A 20,677-nucleotide genomic window follows, 5' to 3' on the forward strand; every position below is an offset into this window, starting at 1 on the left:
ATACACCACATTTTCTTTATCCATGCATTCATCGATGAACATTTTGGTTGTTTTCTGGGATGAATTTGGTTTTCCAATTATAGGTCTGCTGGTGTTGAATGGCAATACAGCAGTGCTTGGTAGCAATCTGTCACTATCCTGGTTTGGGTCTAAATCAAATCTACATTCCTGCTGTAATCTTATATAATAAAAAGCTAATATGCAAATTGACTGAACAGCGGAATGACCGGTCGCTATGATGTGCCCTGACCACTACGGGGCAGACGCTCAATGCAGGAGCTGTCCCCTGGTGGTCAGTGTGCTCCCACAGGGGGGAGCGCTGCTCAGCCAGAAGCCGGGCTCACTGTGCAGCGGCAGTGGCAGGAGCCTCTTCTGCCTCCACAGCAGTGCTAAGGATGTCCCTGTGGGGAGCAGGCCTAAGCCATCAGTCAGACATCCCCCAAGGGCTCCCAGACTGCAAGAGGGCACAGGCCGGGCTGAGGGACCCCTCCTCTCCCAACCCCCCCCCCGCCCTGCCAAGTTCACAAATTTTGTGCACTGGGCCTCTAGTACCATTATAATAAAGAAAGTTAAATCAGCAATAGGAGTACTGAAAAACTCAGGTTAACTTTTACTTATAAAAGAAATATCATTATACTTTTTTAAAACTTCAGAATAGATACCTTGAAAATATATTTCGTTTTGTGCATTCTTAAAGATAGCCAGAGACTGGCATATGGACACTTTAACAAAAGTTGGTTTAACGCACAAAACAAAATGTCAACTATAATCTCCTGTGTATCTAGCTATCTTTAACAGAATGTCTGTCATCTAAAAAAAATCATTCTCCTAAGGAAGTGATGTTTTAAACTAGTGCTAAGCAAGCTTTTAATGTAAAGGGTGGGGCAGTAAATATTTTAGGCTTTGTGGGTCATAGAGTCCCTCTCTTACAAATAATTCTGCCATTGTACCACCAATAAAGCTGCAGACATGTGAACGAATATGCACATCTGTGTTCCAACACAACTTGACTTGGGGACACTGACATTTTAGTTTTATTTTCATGTCTCATAAACATCTTCTGATGACTTTTGAACCTTCCCAACAAGTTCTTAGCTTATGGCCATTCAGGAGCAGACTGAATCTGGCCTATGGTTTGACAACCCTGTTTCTAAACAGCCATCAAAATGATTGCCCAATTCTAAGATAAAGTTAAAACAAACCCCAAAAGTCATGAAAGTACTTGGAGAGGGCCCCCCCCCTCCCCCTCAGCCAAAATCACGGTGCAGGAGCCCCATGGCTGTGTCTCCCAGGCACAGATCACAATACAACTCTAAAAGTAGTGACTTCATTTTACCACATAATCCAGAAGTGGAAAAGAAGGGTTATTGACACAGTGCCCACGGAAAGATTATGTACCTATTCTTACATTTATTTAAATTTCCACTAACTTATAGGTAACTCTGCTTACATTTGTAAATGAAGGAGCTAATTTTATGTAAAAACACATGTGGCTCAACTGGAAAAAAAATTACATACAGAAGTTCCACTAATATAAAAGGGACTACTCATGCGTTTTTTAGAAAAGTAGGTCCCAAGTTCAGGGTCAATTCTAACATAAACTGACACGGTTACATACCTAAACCTGTTTATTGCTCCTTTTCACCATAAACATGAAAAAAAAAAACAAAAAAAAAAACCAGATCACACCAACAAAGGATCTAATGATTTTCTAACAGGTGTGGTCTTTAAACAGATCCTTCAAATTAGCAACATACCCTACCAGACCAACTTTGTTATGACCCATGAAATAAAAATAATGATACCAACACTGGAGGGGCTCAAGGTGGGAGGACGGGGCGGGGAGGGTTGCGGGGGGTGAGACTCTTTAGTTCAGAGCTACATTTCCTCAAATTTTTTTCAGAAGAGAAGAGAATCAAATTCTACTTTAAAAGTAGGTTGCCACGAAATCCCCCTTTCTCCAATTTAAATGTCTATAGCAATTCTTGCATCCACAGAGATCCTCTTCATAAGAAGGAGATATTAAAGTGTCACATCAAAAACAACACCCATAAGTCCCAAGCAATTTAAGAACAAAAACTCATTTCAAGTTCAGGAACAGAAAATAAAAAGAGTTCAGACACTGTCAGTTATCACCAATGAACATGCAAAAAAACATATTAATGTAGAAAGACAAAGGGCTATTTGTACACAGAGTAACTGCCCCCCTAAGAAGCTCTGAAAAGTATTCCTTAATTTAGAGCTGTTCTGAAAGCCAGCGCAGTGCACCTTGCATGACACATGCTACAGACACAGCCGCATGGGAGATCGCGACAGGCGATAACCTTATCAACTTCCGGGCACTTAGGCAGTGGCTCATTTGAGATTAAACAAGGTAATTACAAACTTAGTCAGATGGGTTTCTTCTCCAAACTCAGTCACATCATTTCAGAGTCCCACCTGCCATTGCACCATGTCTCAAAACTGCATCAGACATGGGGTAGAGATGACAAGCTAGCCATGCAATGAGAGACCACAGTGATGCTGTAGAAGAAGTAGTTTATGACGTGGGAAGATGTTCAAAACGCATTTATTGTTCAGCACCAAAACACAGTTACAAAGAGATAGAACCTCACTTTTGTAAAAAAAAAAAGTTTTTTAATGGTCTTTCAAAAAATATACTGCAATAGGGATATTTTAAAACTGGCTTGTTTTTTTTTATTTTTGCATATTTTTTATCCTTCACATAACATTTTTTATAATTTAAAAACGTGTTTTAATTTAAAAACACAAGCATACAAATGTTTGCACAAACCAAGCTTCATTTCAGTTACTGTGGTAGCCCTACAGCAAATTCTCAAAGGACGGTAAATAAATCAAAAAGGAGTTCTACTTAGCACTAGCTTTATTTAACGTGTAAGAATTCCAGTAGTTTAATACAGGAGTATGCCTACTAGAATCCACCTAAAGAGGGAGATATACTAAAAAAGCAAAGCCTCTCCAGCAAAAACTCAATAGACAAGTGTGTCAGCTGTGAGTCTTAAAGCTTTTAGCCTCTAACCCAAGTATGGTTTGGACACCCCAATGTTTGGAAGGTCCTATCATCTTTAAAAAAAAATGGAAATAGAAAGGCTGAGAGGTTAACAGGTAGGGAAACATTTTCCCCTTCCATAGAGGCAAAGTTCTAGTAACTTCCCTCAGTTTGTGAGAATCTGGAAAGGCACAGCCCCTCCCAAAGCCCCAAAACCGAGCAGTCCTTAAAGGCAAACCCACCTTTATTATTTTAATCTGGGAAAAGTGTCACCAGGCTATCATCCCAAAGACCCTAATGTTTCTCAATACCTAAACTGTGTCACGAGCTATGCCTGCTTACAGGAACTGAAAAAGACTCCTGACCACAAAATAAGAAGGGCAGAGCACAAAGACCAAGGTGCTGAGCGCAGAGATTAAAGTGTTGAGCACAAAGATCAAGGTGATGAGGGCAAAGATCAAGGTGATGAGGACAAAGACCAAGGTGATGAGGACAAAGACCAAGGTGATGAGGGCAAAGACCAAGGTGATGAGGGCAAAGACCAAGGTGATGAGGGCAAAGACCAAGATGGTGCCAGGGCACAGTGTGCAAAACAACGTGTGCAAAATGGGCTGAGTGCAACAGAAGACTAATTACACATGCCTAAAGGATTTAATCACCCCACACCACAGCCTATACATACAGAAGGCTCCTTCATCGACCAGGAGAAGGTGCCATTCGAGTGTGAGCTCACCCTTCTCCATCCCTTGATCAAAAAAATAAAAGCTTCCGCTCTGCTTGACCAAACTCAGTTCTTAATCCATTGGTGTGAACGCCGCTGAACAGAAGGACCTCGGTTTGGTCCCTGACCCAGAAGGGTTGGTAACAAAAGGTCCCCGAGACCTCCAACCAGGTGGGTGACCCAGATGGCTGGCTGGCAAGCAGTCCAAAGCCATCTATCTACGTGGCCGGCTTGACAGGTCTGTCCTCACCTTTGCCAGATGGCAGGCTGGGCATGCGCTTTATTTGCAAGGCGGTAGGCTTACCGTGGCTTCTCCCTAGAAGGAGGACAGTCTAGCCACCCATAACTGAAATGAACTATGACCGATAATCCATATAAGGCAGCCCAGATTTTGCAAATGCGGTCAAAGGGAAGCTTTCTCATCAAGAGGCCTCATTCGGGGTGATTTATTACTTTGAGTTGGGTATACTGTATTATCTATGAATAATCGCTCATACCAGACAGCATGCTAATTATACAATGCAGTGACTTAGAAATAAAACATTATTTAGCATTTCCTTAAATTGTTTCAAACCCTTGTTAACACTGCCATAAACGGAGTGAAATTGGTGACTTCTGAGAGTTAATTCGGTGCAGTTCAGCAGTCTTCTGGACAGCCAGTCTAGCTACACATTTCACGTGTTCTGTGTCAGCCCAACAGTGGAAGGAGCCCTTTATGCCTTAGCTCTTTATGCCTTCCTTGTCCTGCCTGTGTCCCTGTCACCACCACCGCCCGAGTACCACAGCCCTCTCACTCGACTGGCAGGTTTGTGATTAAAGGATAGACCTTTAAGATTGGAGAGAGGTCTATTTATAATCTAGATAGCCTAGACATCACTTGCCAAAATTCATAATACATATCTGGAAATGCTACCAGATCAAAACCACAATGAGATCACCTTATACCTGTTAAAATGTCTATTATCTAAAAGATAAGAGATAAATGCTGGCACGGATATGGAGAAAAGGGAATGCTTGTAAATTGGTGCAGCCGCTATGGAACACAGTATGGACATTCCTCGAGAAATGAGAAACAGCACTACCATAGACAGAATCCCAGAAACCCACTTATGGAAACAAAACCATTACATCTTGCAGGTATTCAGAATAGCCAATATCTTGCAGGTATTCAGAATAAAAACAACCTGTGTCCATCCATGGATAAATGGATCAAGAAACTGTGGTATATATACACAACGTAATATTATTCACCCTTAAAAGAGTAGAAGATCCTGTCCTTTGTGACAACAGAAATGAAACTGGAGGTATGATGCTAAGTGAAAGGAGCCACATGGAGAAGGACACATAGTGCGTGGCATTACTTAATGTGTCACCTTAAAAAAAACATTCAACTCACAGGAACAGAGTAGAAAAGTGGTTGCCAGGGGAAGGGGGTGGGGGAATAGGGAGAGGTTGGCAAAAGGATCCAAACTCTCCATTCTAAGAGGCTTAAGGCCTGAGGATCTAATGTATAAGGTGGTACCTATAGTTGATCACACTGTAGTGCATAACTGAAATTTGCGAAGACAGAACTTAAATGCATTCGCCACACTAAAATGTAACACACACAAAATGAAACAAAGCAGGTCAATATGTGAGGTGATGGATGTGTTAACTCACCGAAGCACCCAAAATAAAGTGTTGGTGGAAAGTATGCGTATTATGACTGCAAGGATACTGATTTACCTGCAAGCGTCTCTTCAGTTACTTGAATATTAAGATTTTTCAGAAGCAGATAATTGTGCTCGTGTGTACTACACTACACTCAGCTCCTCTGATTAACATCTGAATTAATTGAGAAATATTTGAATTGTGGACTAATGAGATACCATATAATCAAAACTGTTCCAAAGAACTGAGGTATTACTTCACATGATTCCCTTGGAAAAGGAAATTCTACGGTCAAACAAGTATGGGATATCAGCTCCCTCCCACAGCCCCCTCCCGGGAAGTCATAACACACCTTAGCATATTAAGGATTCGGAGAAGGCCTATAATTAAGAAAAGTGTTTAAGTGCACAGATGTGACTCTTTATCTAAACACATCTCTTGTTCAGAAGACACAATTTTGGAAATACTGGCGTAGTCAAAAGACTCCAGAGCAGCCATCAAAAACACCCCAAGGATTACTCACTAGCGGTTTGCTGTCATTTGTACATGGATCAGGCCACCCAGCCCCCACACCACTGAGCACCAGTGAGAAAGTGACATTAAAAACACTTCCTACAGCTCCTCGAGGGCAGCCCGACACGCACAAAGTGCTCAGCAGTTACTAAGTTGTTCTCTAGGGAGGGTTCCAGGTAGTCCAAACAGTGGAAGGAGCCCTTTATGCCTCATCACCCCCCAAACCCAGCATGGCTCATTCTGTGGGCCACTCCCTTAGAATTCCATGTCCTTGGAGGCCTCCCACCCTCTGGGCCCCTGGCTGGTGTGGTGTGGCAGGTCCCTGGATGTATAGACAAGCCGCAGAGGAGAGCCAGGAGGAAGCCCTGCGCTTGGAAAAAAACCCAGCTGGTGATGTGTTCCCTTGGCCTCAGCCTCTGTGCAAAGACACTTCTCCTGTTGAGGGTGCAGCCCACAGCAGGGCAAGGTGCAGGAGGAGTTCAGGTTCCCACGTCCACATCATGCTCCCCTCGCCCACAGTACCCACGTGGTTCTCGGTGGGGACCCACCGGGCTGGATCAATACTGCATCATCTTAGTGGGAGGACAATCTCAACACAAAACATGTCACAACCCCAAAACAGAAAGCATCGTATCAGTCCAGCTCCTATTCAACCTCTGAATCCTCATTTCAACAATCAACAATGTTCCCTCAAAAGAACTGTTATTATTATTATTATTATTTTAGAGAGTGGAAGAGGGAGAGACAGAGAGAGAAACAATGATGTGAGAGAGACACATGGATTGGTTGTCTCACGCATTCACCCTGACCCGGGGCTGGGGATGGAGCCTGCAACCGAGGTATGTGCCCTTGACAGGAACTGAAGCCAAGACCCTTCAGTCTGTGGGCCAATGCTCTAACCACTGAGCAAAACTGGCTAGGGCCAAAGAACTGTTATTTTCAACTCCTCTGGCTCCTCTGCTCACTTCAAAGGCAGCACCCAGAATGTGAGCGACAGGGTCCCGGGGTCAGTGAAATGTAGGGCAAGGAATTGGGTTTTCGTACACATTGGCCCAACCACGAAACCACAGGGTCTTTGTTAAGGTCAAAATTATCATGAAACATTATTTACAGAGTACACAGTGAGCTCGGTTCTGCAGCTGTTACAAACACGAGCCACAGCTCGAAACAATAAAAACGTAAAAAGATAAGGAGCGATTAGTTTTACTCACTGTTCACGTAAACATTAAATGTCACCGACGAATTGACATCAGAATTGGACACTAGAAACGTGTAAGTGCCTCCTTCGGTCCCTTTTAATCTGGTTAGGTGAAGTTCACTCACATATCTGCAAAGAGAGGACAGCAAGCCAGTCACTGTGGGCTGCCGCCTTGATTACACGTCTTTCCGTTTTCTATCTGGGGAAAAACAGCTCACTTTAAGTCAGTATTAACAAGATCCACATTAACAAATAAACACACACACACACACACACACACACACACACACACATTTAATTTGGGACAAGTACCTGTTGTGTGAGAATACAGAGGCTTTCTCAGCATAAAGGCAACCCCACAGGCACGGCAGCCTCTCCCGCCTCCTGAGCTGTCCTCACAGCCGCCTTCTCACCAATGTCCTAAACCTGCCTGCCCTGCTTTCCTTTAAGGCGACTGGCCGGGATGAACCCCAGACTGGCAGGCTGTCTCCATGCAGACGCTGCAGGGCCCTCGAGGCAAGGTCCATGCTGTTGCCCTCACCGTCCTTCTTGCAACACCACAAAATCCCCGTGTTCCTCCGACCCCACTTCTTCCGAGCGTCCTCTGCATATTTGCTATTCAAGCTCCTGTTTTACTGCAGGGCCGCCAGATATGGCTGTGTCAACTGAGCACATATGACTGTTGGGGGGAGCCATTGACATGAGCTCCATCCAGTGTAGAAGGGGTGCCCTGGCAGCCCTGGACCCACACAACCACCTGGACAAAAGCAGTAGTGTGTTCAGACTCCTCTCATACTGCACATGCTCCCTGGGCAATCCACTCTTGCACTGAACTGCTTGCTGTTTGCTCCCTTTCAGACCTTTCCCTCTAGTCCAGACTTCTCTGGCCTATGCCTCCTCTACAGACCTATTTTTATGCCCCCATCCCCCCTGCCTAGGTGCAGGTATAAGGCCCCACACACCTGCAACCTTCTCCCACCACTCACCCTTGGGCACTTAGATGCCCTTGAAAGTTGACTGCCTTCCGCGTCTACAGCCCATGAGGGACTGACCCCGGACAAAAGCCCAGCTCCAGAGCACCCTGGGGTCAGACTGTGCCTCAGCTTCACCTCACCCACTTCCTCTATTTCCTCCTTTCCCCTCCCACCCTGCTCCCCCACTCCCTGGCATGTCTCTGTCTCCCTTAATGAAGCCCTTGCTTAAGAGCCCCTGCCTCCGGCTCTGCTTCTAGGGAACCTGACCTAGGTAGGACACTTCCCACCTGAACATCACCTCTCGAGATGCCACCGTCAACTGCAAATTCAAGATACCCCAAGCCCTTAGCCCCCTCATCTCCTTGAATGAGGTTGCCTCTCACCCTCCAACCTGGCTGACGGATCCTACGGGCTTCTTCAGCTCCTTCCTCTCTCTCTCTCCCCTATCCCCGCAATCACCCAGTGTTGGTAAGGAAGTAGCCTGAACACCCCCCAAATCCATCCTCTTCCCTCCAACCCTTAAGCCTTGGCCCAGGACAGCCTTCTCTCTCACCCACATTCTTACCACAGCCCACAGCTCCTGACTGGATAAATACCCAAACTCTGGATAAATACACAAACTCTATCTGTGTAAATACACTTACCTCTTACTGGCCCTTTGATCTGAGTCAAATTACTTAACCCAGTTTCTTCTTCTCTAGAAATGAGGGAAATAAGGGTGCCTACTCGTAGGTTTGTGGGACTAAAATTATTGAGTTAACATATGAAAGGTACTTAGAACAGCATTAAGGTAGAAAAAGGCGCTCGCAGCTCACACAAAACGTGCTACTGCTGCTGTTTTTATTATAATTGTTTTGAGGATCAAACGAGAGATCTGATGTAAAAGAGCTCTGGTTCACTGCCCAGCCCAGAGCTACTCAATGATTCTTAGTTTCTTACAGTTAAAAAAATATGACTCAAGGTGCTACCTTTCCGCTTTCTCTGAAGTGAATTATTTAATGAGTCCCGTACATGGAAGTCAGTGCTTTGAAGTATCCTCAGAACTTCGGGGAAGAACAACCCTCTCTTTTACGAATGAGAAAACTGAGGCACAGGCTTTTGTTCTGCGCTCTAAACACGGGGCAACAAGAAATGTTGGGATGAGGGCTTCAGGAAGCACCCCCGAAGTTCCTTCTTGGCCAGATGGCCTCTCATACATTCCTGGGTCACAGAAATGGGATCTGGTAAGCCAGCGGAAGAGGGGAAATGGGAAATCCCCAGAGCAAGGCCCTTTTCTCACCTGATATTACTTTCATTCTCAGACTTGGGATAATTATCCCACTTATCAGTGAAGGTTTTGTTCATGTATATCCACTGTTGGTGTTCAGGTTTTGGGTATGCCTCGTATTCAACAGTCAGATCGACGTTTTCTCCATCGTTTACAAACCTTGTAGTATTCGCCATAGGGATGATATTAATGAATCCTTTGTCTAACCGTAACGGAATAAAACAGAAAGAAACCGTTATCTACAACTACCCAACAAAAAACACAACTTCGTCGTTGGATTACAAACATAGCTGACTGATTTCCAACATGAACTGGCAATAACGAGAGGGAGGATTTAAATTAGCCATTTGACATTTACTTTGCTCTTGTAGAATCACTGTCATGAAGGAAGAAAGGACACACATGTGAAATGTTTATTCACCCATCTCTACCTCTTCAGCAATTCTCTTATTTCAAGATCTATCACCATCTTATAAATCTTCTAGTACTAGTCTTGATGCTTATTAGGTTAAAAAGTACTTGTAGGACTAAATAGCCCATACCCGACTCAATATAAGTGTTTATTTGATAAGAAGGTGACATAAATCAAGAAGGACAGCCTCAATAAAAAATGTTGCGTTTGGAAAATAAACTCTGGTCATCTCATCTATCATATATTACAGATGAACCAACGACAGCATTTTAACAAACCATGTTTTTAACTAAACAACAGAACTGACTCCCATCAAACATCTACAGGGTGGGGTGGGGCAGTTTTCTCAGTTTTTCAGAAGCAACAGAAGAAAAAAATCATAAAAGAAAAATCTGAATACATAAACATTTTTAAATGTCTATATAGTAAAATTAATTCGGTAACAGGAAAAAGAGAACATAAAAATATAGAAGGAAAAACATTTAGTTAAACTAGTAGTTAAAATAAGGAATCACTTTCACTTACTACAAATAGCAAAACTGCAATAAAACTGCTTCAAAAAATAAAAGTATATCCATCCTATTGAAAGAAAAATAGCAAAACTAATTTGAAATAAATAATTTTGCAAGTGTGGGAAAAGTGACAGACTGAATGACACACTGTGAACTGACACAACTCTTGGAAAGCACTTAGCAATGTAGATTTTTAAAAAATTATTCTTCAATTTAACCCTGCAGTTTCCATTTGAGAGCTGTTCTTAGTGAGGTGAATGGCTACATACAAAAGAAGTGCTATTTACATGAGTTATAATAATTTAAAAAATAAGAAACTGGTTAAATAAATAAAATAGCCCTTAGATATAATTATATAATAGTAATATTAGAAGAGCTTGAAAAATAACACAATAAAATAATTGCCAATATTATCTTTATAGCTACCATTTATGGAATATTTACTATGTGCCAAGAACTGCCCTAAGTACTTTAGCATCCATTTTATTTAGTAACTAGAGGCTCGGTGAACGAAATTTGTGCAGGGGCAGCGTGAGGGGTCTCTCAGCCCGGCTTGTACCCTCTCCAATCCAGGACCCCTCGGACATCCCTCTCGCAATCCATCCCTCTCGCAATCCGGGACCACTGGCTCCTAACCACTCACCTGCCTGCCTGCCTGATTGCCCCTAACCCCACCCTTCTGCCTGCCTGCCTGCTTGCTTGCCCCTAACTGCCCTTCCCTGTCGGCCTGATCGCCCCCTAACTGCTTCCCCTGCCGGCCTGATCACCCCTAACCTCTTTGCCTCGGCCCCCGCCACCTTGGCTTTGTCCAGAAGGAAGGCAGGAGGACCAGAAGTTGTCTGGTCGACCTGGTCTAATTAGCATATTACCCTTTTATTAGTATAGATTATAACAAATATCTAATCTCACAATGCTGAAAGAGAAAGCCTATAACCCCTAACTTATAGATGGAAAACATCAAGTCCTGGAAAGCCATATGGTTAGCTATCCAATGGGAGAGCCCAGATTTGAATATAGGTCTATGAGAAGCTAAGGCTGACCTCTTCTTACTATAGCATACCCTAGGGTGTCTACTTTCATTGAGAAAGAGAGAGGAAGAGAGAAAGAGAATGAGAGAGGGAGATAGAATGAGTTGTATGTACAAATAAAACCCTGTTGCATTAAAAAATATAAATATAACAAATCTTAATGGTTACATCAAGTCAGTGGAATTATAAAAGAATTTTTAATTTTCTGATTGTTGCCCTAACTGGTTTGGCTCAGTGGATAGAGCGTCAGCCTGCGGACTCAAGGGTCCCAGGTTTGATTCCAGTCAAGGGCATGTACCTTGGTTGCGGGCACATCCCCAGTGGGGGATATGCAGGAGGCAGCTGATCGATGTTTCTCTCTCATCAATGTTTCTAACTCTCTCTCCCTCTCCCTTCCTCTCTGTTAAAAAAAAAAAAAAAAAAAATCAATAAAATACATTAAAAAATTTTTCTGATTGTTTTAAAAAATTATGGAATTTAAAATTATCATTCTTTTTGGTGCTATTTGGTTAAATATATTGAAGTCCCACATAACATAGCCAACACAGTACTTAGTGCCCTTTAGTTTCTACAGATTCAGAATAAAAAATAGAGTCCAATTGTTTTATGTACCAATTGAAAAAGGATTTTTCAGGTGAGAATGGACAAGCATCCAAATGAATGTGGCTCTGCAAACCATCACCTTTTTTCTAATTCCTGAATCATAAACGATCTCCTCTGCCATTCTTTAAGCTAATTTAGGTTAATTTTGAAGGAATAAATGTTTCCTCTGATTGCTACACTACATTTTCAGGTTTTCAAGGTTATAAATTTAAAACACACAGTGAAAAAAATATTCAAATATTATAGACAATACTGCACAAAACTATCTCTCACAATCATCGTGTATAAAATACTTGTCTTAAAATCCCCTCCAAGTTTTCTATAGTCTGGTTTGCTCAATATAGTTTTATGTCCTATTTTGGAACAGAGCTTGAAATTCATGAAGTGTAAGAATTATTAGAATCAAAGAACTCCACCTGGGTTGTTATAACATAAAAGTATGACTTTTTTTCAAGTACATCTGCATTAAGAATCTGATAATGCATTAATATTTAATTAAGAGCAAATACTGTGGCAGGTACTTCTATAAAATCTACTGCCTTTTCTCCTTCCCACAACTTGGGACTTATGGCTGTGTTTCAGAAGAGACAATGCAGGCAGAGGGAAACTAGGGTACATTAGAAAGTTAAGTGGCAGAGCCCCAACTCAAAACCAAGTTTGGGCCGTCACACAGCTTTGTTCTCTCTACCACTCTACGTGGTATCCAAATCCTATTCTACTCCAGCCCCTGGAGACATTACTTTTCTCTTTGTCTCTTCCTGGTCTTGTCCCACCCGAACCCACTCCTGAAACAATACAAAACCAGATTCGGATTTCTCAGCCACAAGTCTTTCCAGTTATACAGTTATATTCTTGGAAATTGATGAATGGATTTTTAAAAATCTGATTACATACAACAATATGCTCAAAACATCCTTACTAATTGCTTTCTGGGGCTGAAGCTGATATATCAACATGCTCCCTAATCAACTTAGCAAATTAGCACTTACTGAGTTTAATATTTTAAAAGCATAGCCTTCTATTCAAATTAATAAATGGTTCACAATCACACTTAGGGACAGAGTAGTACTCTTTCTCTGTGCTGACTCTATGTAATTGCAACCAAAGTGTCTTTTCCATGTTCAGTCTGGAGAGACCCTTTCAATTACAACATGGGCAGAAATACCAAAATTATATGAGATTATCGTGGGACAAATCATAGACCTCTAACATTGCTACGTAAGTTTTTGAAGAAATATGGGGAGAAAGGGAAAAAAATGAAAACAGATATGCATCATTTTATTATTGCTGGATGAAGAATTTCTCCACCCTACAAGTACTTCATCAAAGTCAAGCACTAAAAAAAAGGTTGCATTAAAAAGACAAGAAAATAGATTAAATTTGAACAATATTCAAAAGACAAAAAAATGTGTAAATGAGGTAATTTTACAATCATTATTTTCCATAAATCAAAACATCCAATACTTCACTACACTCTGTTCTCTTTAAGTAGATGCTTGGAAAATACATATTTAGTGAGATTTCTAGAGTAGGGAAGAAAAGGCTAAACCAATGTGTATATCAGATATGATGGGGTTAGAGGCACAGGTTACCATATTCCAGTTTATGCTCTGTAGAACCAGTAACCCATGTCCCTGTGACCTCCTTTCTGAAGGTTCATGCAACCACCTCTAAGGTGGAGAATAGGGTGAGGTGGGGTGGGAAGGAGAAGCCCAATGCATCCCTTCCTGCTACAAATGAGCTAGAGCCATGAGTGATAAAACAAGAAACCAAAAGGCCGAGGAGCCCCACCAAAAGATTCAGAGAAATAACTTTGTTTTAAGCATTTTCATTCCTCAACAGAGAAATTCTACATCAATTTCCAAACTCAAGTCATTCAGCAAGGACAAGAATTTTTGAAAAAGCTCAAATTATACTTTATTTGTTTTGGGGGTAGGGGTGGGTAGCATAGAGAATGAAAGGTCTGAACAACTTCAGTTACAGCTTTCCACTTCCCTCTACTCAACAGGTAGAATTCGCTTTTGTGCTCTAGTTGGAAGAGGCTACAATGATCATTTTCATTCATTCATCATTCATTCATCATTCATTCATTCAGTAATGATAAGAATTCGTTCAACATTCCATTTACATAAAAAGGAAATCAGTAATTTCTTCTTTCACTACTGCCAGTAATTTATACATTCCCATAAAGATACTTACCTACTACTTCCAAGGTTGTTGTGACATTTGCTGATCCAAAAGTATTATTGGCGTAACACATGAACACTCCAGAATCATTCACTCTTGCTGAGCTGATAGTCAGCCGATCCTGACGTACAAAATTGAAGTCACCCTGATGCCAGCTATTACTCTGTACCTGTGCTTTAGTCTGCTGGTTTCAGAAGGAGAGAAAAAAAAAATCAAAGATTACCATAAACTTTATATTCAGGATGTCTCCTAGATAAATTAAAAATAGCAGCAATTAACTTCTCCATATTAGCATTCATTATACACTACTTAAGTAAGAATAATAAAGCATCATGACAAGTCTGTCATTGGAACACTTCATATTACAGGATTATATTGAGAGATAGTCATTATTAATGATTGGAAAAAACATGAAAATTCATTTCTTAATAACCATAGCATTCATCATTCCAAATTATCTGCAGTGCTAAATATTTTTAACAGTGCCAAGTCTTAGAAGTCACTATATAAGAAATATTGCAGAATACTGATATTTTATATTGAGTCAGCGTACTTATATTGATATTTCCTATTATGTATTTTTTATTCTATATTCCAGTGATTGAAAAAAACAGATAGCTAATAAAAATAATTTTCTGTTTTATTAGCATGTATATTATGTTCATGCATAAAAAGAGAATCACAATGTCTACAACTAACTTGAAAATTCGCCCTACAATTTTTACCAAGCAGAATTTGGCAACTCTCATCAAAGAGAGATCTGAGGTATAGAATACACATTGAAACCAAGCCCCAACTTATTTAAGCATGAGCTGAAGAGAAAATGTTGTGAATTACCCTTGTGATATCACCATCCCACTCTTATTATTTGTCTGAAGACAAGACATGGGGAGATTTCTTGTGTGGGAAATGTCATGGGAAAAAAACAAACTATAGTTGTTCTCTGAAAAGATTAAAAGGAGCAGCATATAGCTTTCTGCCTTCCCAAATTTCCTGAAATGTGACACATTCCTATTACAATGGAAAAAATAACAACTAAAATAGAAAGTAAATAGGAGCTGATACTGACATGGAAGGAGATCAAGGGTGATTCGCTGGCCAGGCGGCGGTGAAACTCTCAGCGTCTGGCCATTCTGACAGTCCTGTAAATCAGAACAACCCTCTGGCCAGCAACTTGGCAGCATGCTCATACCCCTGATCACTCCAGCAAATGTATCTCAAGGAAATAACTGAACAAAAACCAAAAGCTCCAAGACGTTTACTATAGTAAAAACTCAGATGAACTAAATGTACACCAGGCATAAAAATTAGGAGTATGTGAAAACAAGAAAATGTTTCAATTACTTAAAAAACATGAATTGAGTGTAACTTAAAACTGCAACCATATGATAATACAGATGTGTGGGGACAGAAAGAAAAGAAATACGAAAAATGCAGGCAATATAGCATGTTATAAGGACTAGCCACATTGGAATGCTGACCACTTCAAAAGAATTCATCCAAATTGAGCTGTGTCTAAAATATAAAATATGTCCCAAATATTGAAGTCAAAATGAAAAAAAAAAATAATGTAAAATAGCCCCTTAGTAATTTTATGTTAATAACACGATACAAATATTTTCAATATAGTGGGTCTAATAAAGTATATCATTAAAACCAATTTTACTTTTTTACTATTTGTCATATGCCTCCAGAAAATTTAAAATTACACAGGAGGCTCATATTGTATTTCCAATGCACAGCACTACTATATACAATGGTGGAATTATACCTATTTCTCTTTCTCATGTTAGGATAGTTCTGGAAAGTTTTTTACATTAAAATAAGCACACATAAATGCTGACTGCCAACGGTGAATGTTTTGAGTAAAAAGAAAAGAAACCTTCTTTTTGTTAACTAATTGTGAGATCCTGGACAAGTCAAGAATAGCACCAGTCCTTTGTTTCTAAAAGGGACTGAGGGAACAAGGGTTTTTAAAGGCCTCTCCAGTTAGGAGCACTGTGCAGATTTAAAAATACTCCCTTCTAAGAGATTCTTCTGATAATTAATTGGCAGACATCTGCCACTTCACGGCATAAGATCCGTTGTTAAAAAAATGCAATAGCGAGGTGAAGTGACATTTTCTCTAACCTTGCCCAGTCCATCATGTCACAGACTTCTCCTCTGCAAAGGCAGAGTGACAATGGACAGATAATATACCAGGTTCCAGATTCCAGGTATCTTTCTCCTTGTAGTTCTTACAAGAGCCCAAGAGTCTGCCTTTGGGAGCTACAGAGGGACACTGAACATGTGAGTGCCAACTTGGACGTAAATGATGCAATGTCGACACATACCCCAAAGACTGTAATTTTGGATGCTGTCGAAGATCATAATCAAAAGCAAGTAAAAATACATGGATTTATAAGCATCAGAAAAGCTAACCAAGACTTACAAGTGCTGAATAAATTTCAGAGTCTCTTATATTTTAAAACAAAAAAATTGCAAAAACTCTAAAACAGTTTACCTCTATTTCATTGTGAGCTACATGACTCTAAATGGTTAGAATCAAATACTATAGATTTTAAAGATAATTTGATAGCGCTAGCAGTGCTAAGTATTCCAAATTAAGCCGAAGGATATCAATAAAAGATTCATAGATGAACCTTGGCACAGAGCCACGAGCCCCATCTGCAAGTCACACATTACATATTGCTTGCACGTGATTTGGTTTTCCTTAACCCTTGGAGGTGCGCACACTGGGATTTCCCCAAAGAGCTCCCAACACTGAAGGCTTATCTACCAGTGCCAGTGGATTAATTGGGAATGGCATCCAGGGCTCCTGGGAAAAATGGTTCAGAGCAAAACTGCCTGGGGCAATTTAATTTCTCCTCTCAAAAAGGCTAATTTTCAAGTTATGCTGAAGCTCAAATACACACACAGGCTAAACTGTTCTCTCATCTGAAATCAAGAATTATAAAAAGCCAATTAATATAGGATTGTGTTCAGGAAGGTTAGTCAAAAGTCCATACGTAAGCCATTGTTTTTATTAAATTACACGATATGGGAACTAAAACTTATTTCTCTGAGCCATTGGTTTGAAAGAGCAAGTCCATGGGACAATCCATTCTTCTAGTCCACAGCAGGCTTCATTTAGCAAGGTGTCATCCATCACAGGTCCACATGAATACCATCATGATGCTTTGCATTATGCTAATCACCATGGTTACTTGTTTAGCAAAGAATTCTTTTAAAAGGCATAAAATTGCCATTGTTGAATACAGGGCATGATGAGGAAGAAGAGAAACAGGAGACAAATATAGCCTTTCTTTTTTCCAATGTGATTCATACATACATACTGAGAAAAAAAAAAAAATCACCGTGACAGCTAACTAACTAGATGGCCAAGATTATTCAAACAAAAATTACTGGGAAAACTCAGTCAATGAAAACTGTAAACAAAATATTAGAGAAATTAGACATTTTAAAGACCCTGCTATTAATATGAGTATTTAGAGAGGAAAAAAAACCTCAAGTATAACTGGCTAGAATTTATTTCATTTTAAGATATACCTAACATAGTAGTTTGACATATAGTAGACATTCAATACGCATTTGTTAAATGAATGAGAACGTAAACCTGTCCGAATGTTTCAGATTCAAGATAACCATTTTATTAATAGCAACTAAAACAAATAGAAAACCATTAGCAACTTGATCGCAGGTAATCAGCCTCAAAGGAGGAAATCAGATCCATACAAAAAGAAACCCATCTCTCAAATGGATAAGCCACTTTACGAGGGAGAAAAGAGCTTCCTGGTAAATATCTGAGACGAATTATTCTTTTTAAAATATGGAAGGGAAAAAACTGGCAACTCTTCCCAATATTTTAAATAATTTGGCCTGAAGGGTATCAATCATACTTTGAAAATCAAGGTGTTTATGCAGTTAACCATTAGTTTTGTGTGTTTTTTAATTTCCCTAACTAAAGTTGTTAAAAAAACAACAACACAGCATAGAACATAATTCTGAAGTTCTCTTGTAGATTATCTAAAACAAATGTACAAAATGACATGTACTTTTTACCAATAATAAGTGTACACAGCCACATATGGTGTTATGAAAGGGGGAAATATGCATCTGCACACACTCCCAGACAGTCCCCCCTCAGACAGACACGCCAGCTGAGCCATCCCCCAGGACAATTAATAGACTTTTTAAAAAATGTGGAAATCTCCCACATGCAGAGAATGATATATTGAGAAAAATGGAGGAAACAGTTCACCCACCTGGCTGTTTTCCTTTATCCACATCGAGTCTACGGAACTAGACACATCCTTTATGGAGCATGTCACTGTGAATTCTTCCCCTTCCCTAAGAAGAGAGCTTGATTTGGACACAGTCACCACTGGTACAGCTCTGATGGCTAGAATAAAAAGAGACGTGGCCCTCGAATAATTCGTCCTATCAAAGCATGACATTTTTACTTACCGTTTTTCCTCAAACGCACACAGCTCCTTCTGGCATCTTTGAAGTAAAAATATGAAGGATGGTGCTAACTGATCTGTAGTACTTACTTGCATATCTAAAGACATCGACAATTAAACCATGCATCATCCTTCAAGTAAATTCATTAATATTGAGTGGGGAAAACAGGAGTGTCTACTCTGAGATCAGACCGCTCCCGGTCAATGTTACTTCGAAACAGGTAGAAGCCCAGGCGAGGGGACGCAGCTTTCGTCTTCATCTCACACAACCCTGCCGGTTTCGTGAGGATGTGACCTACAACTAATTATATTCTTCTAACCAAACAGGCATCTTTCCCATGTGTTGTAAAAATAGTATCTTGCTCGTTTCTGAAAACCCCAGGTCTTAAATAATCAAGTGTTCCCTTAATCCCAGGGAGTGTACTTTTTCAAAAGCCTTAATAAACACGATTCAATAGCTGATTGCCAACTGGTGTTGAGTGAGATGGCCTCTGAAGTACAAAAATCTAAATATCTACCTGCAACCAAAATAATGTACCTATAATGTCACAATGAGAATGAGGCCCATGGTTAGTTGGTACTTTCCTCCTCGGAGTATGACTAGTTGGAGAATGCATTAAAATTAAATAGCTGAGGAGAAAGTTGGCCCATATATCAATAGTAAAGAAGGGAGTGAAACGTGTGTATGCTAATCTTTTCAAACAGTGTAACTAAAGCTTCCCAATGGGTTTCTCTTGGAGAGAACACTTGGTGCAATTATGAAACCGGCATGTCCTAACGTCAATAGGTTTTATGACTGTCCCCAGGATGGTCTAAATGCCAATCTCTGGGAGACACACCCAGCTGAAGGCAGTCAAGGGCCGGTCCCCTGGGGAATAAGGAATTCACAAGCAGCTGGCATTATTTCAAGTTGGGGGAATTAAAGAGCCAGCTGCCCGCCTGACTGTGCTAAGACGGACCACTGGAAAGAGAGAAGTCCTCTTTCGGTCAGCGGATGGTCCGGCTCCCAGAGGGAAGTAATCGAGGGCCCGTACCTGCCCTCACTTTCAGGGTGAATTTCTTCGACAGCACGGACTTGCCCTTCCTGTCCGCAGAGCAGTGCAAGCAGAGCCGGTGGTACTCGCGCTTCACGTTTCTGATGGTGATGCCAGCCTTGGGATCGGCGACAAACGTCAGGTCCTTGGGAAGAGGTTTCCCCTCGCAGCCCGTGAGGGAGTAATTGGTCACGTCCGGGTCAGTCAGAGGGCAGCGGACCAGCGTGTCATTGCCTTCTTTCCCATACAGGGACAGGCCCATAAGGAAAAGCTTTGCAGGATCTGTAATATATTCAAAAAATCAGTGATTTGAATCTGGTCACAGGCACTGAAAAACGCTTCTCAGGGATCGAAAACGTTACCTTTCCTAACAACCATTCCCAGTGGATCAAATGGCTGCTGAATTTTTGTCTTTGCAGGCAAAAGTAGGATTTACCCAAATAACACTAACAAGTAAGAGTTCATGTTTATTAAACACTTTCCATGTGTAGGGCACTAAGCTTGGACCATTACACACTATGTATTTCATTTCATTCTCAAAATACTCCTACGTGATGGGCACTATCATTATCCCATTTTATAGATGAAGAAACTGAAGGCTCAGAAAAAGTGATTCTCCTAAAATGATGTCGCCTGGAAATGGCTGGGCAGAAGTCAAACCCAGCTCTGACCTAGACCAACGTGTGCGCACTCATATTTTATCATAACCACCACTCTTTTTCTGCAACTGGTAATACTTTAAGGAGCACTGGCCAAGAATAAGCTGTCTGATAACACCTCTTAGGGTCAGGGGAAGGTGTCCTTCCTCTAAGCCAGTGGTCGGCAAACCGCGGCTCACGAGCCACATGCGGCTCTTTGGCCCCTTGAGTGTGGCTCTTCCACAAAATACCACGGCCTGGGTGAGTCTATTTTGAAGATGTGGCGTTAGAAGAAGTTTAAGTTTAAAAAATTTGGCTCTCAAAATAAATTTCAATCGTTGTGCTGTTGATATTTGGCTCTGTTGACTAATGAGTTTGCCGCTCACTGCTCTAAGCCCTCTGGGAGGGCTCTTTCCAGCGTTCCCAGTCTCCAGGATCTTTGGCTTCTGAATAGAATCTAGAAAACT

The 20,677-nt window shown here is 40.9% G+C and overlaps 1 protein-coding gene across 1 annotated transcript in view; it reads right to left on the reverse strand.

The window, feature by feature from the left end:
- Window positions 1-20,677, reverse strand: part of KIT (KIT proto-oncogene, receptor tyrosine kinase) — an 80,356-nt gene that overhangs the window by 21,443 nt on the left and 38,236 nt on the right. Inside the window, exons 3-7 of the mRNA XM_028143812.2 lie at window positions 19,573-19,854; window positions 18,341-18,477; window positions 14,088-14,259; window positions 9,346-9,535; window positions 7,106-7,221 (exon numbers count right to left, since the gene is read on the reverse strand). Coding sequence (XP_027999613.1) covers window positions 7,106-7,221; window positions 9,346-9,535; window positions 14,088-14,259; window positions 18,341-18,477; window positions 19,573-19,854 — 897 coding nt within the window. The remainder of the gene's footprint in view (window positions 1-7,105; window positions 7,222-9,345; window positions 9,536-14,087; window positions 14,260-18,340; window positions 18,478-19,572; window positions 19,855-20,677) is intronic.

Source organism: Eptesicus fuscus, chromosome 2 (genome assembly GCF_027574615.1).
Source record: "Eptesicus fuscus isolate TK198812 chromosome 2, DD_ASM_mEF_20220401, whole genome shotgun sequence".
Classification (NCBI taxonomy): domain Eukaryota; kingdom Metazoa; phylum Chordata; class Mammalia; order Chiroptera; family Vespertilionidae; genus Eptesicus; species Eptesicus fuscus.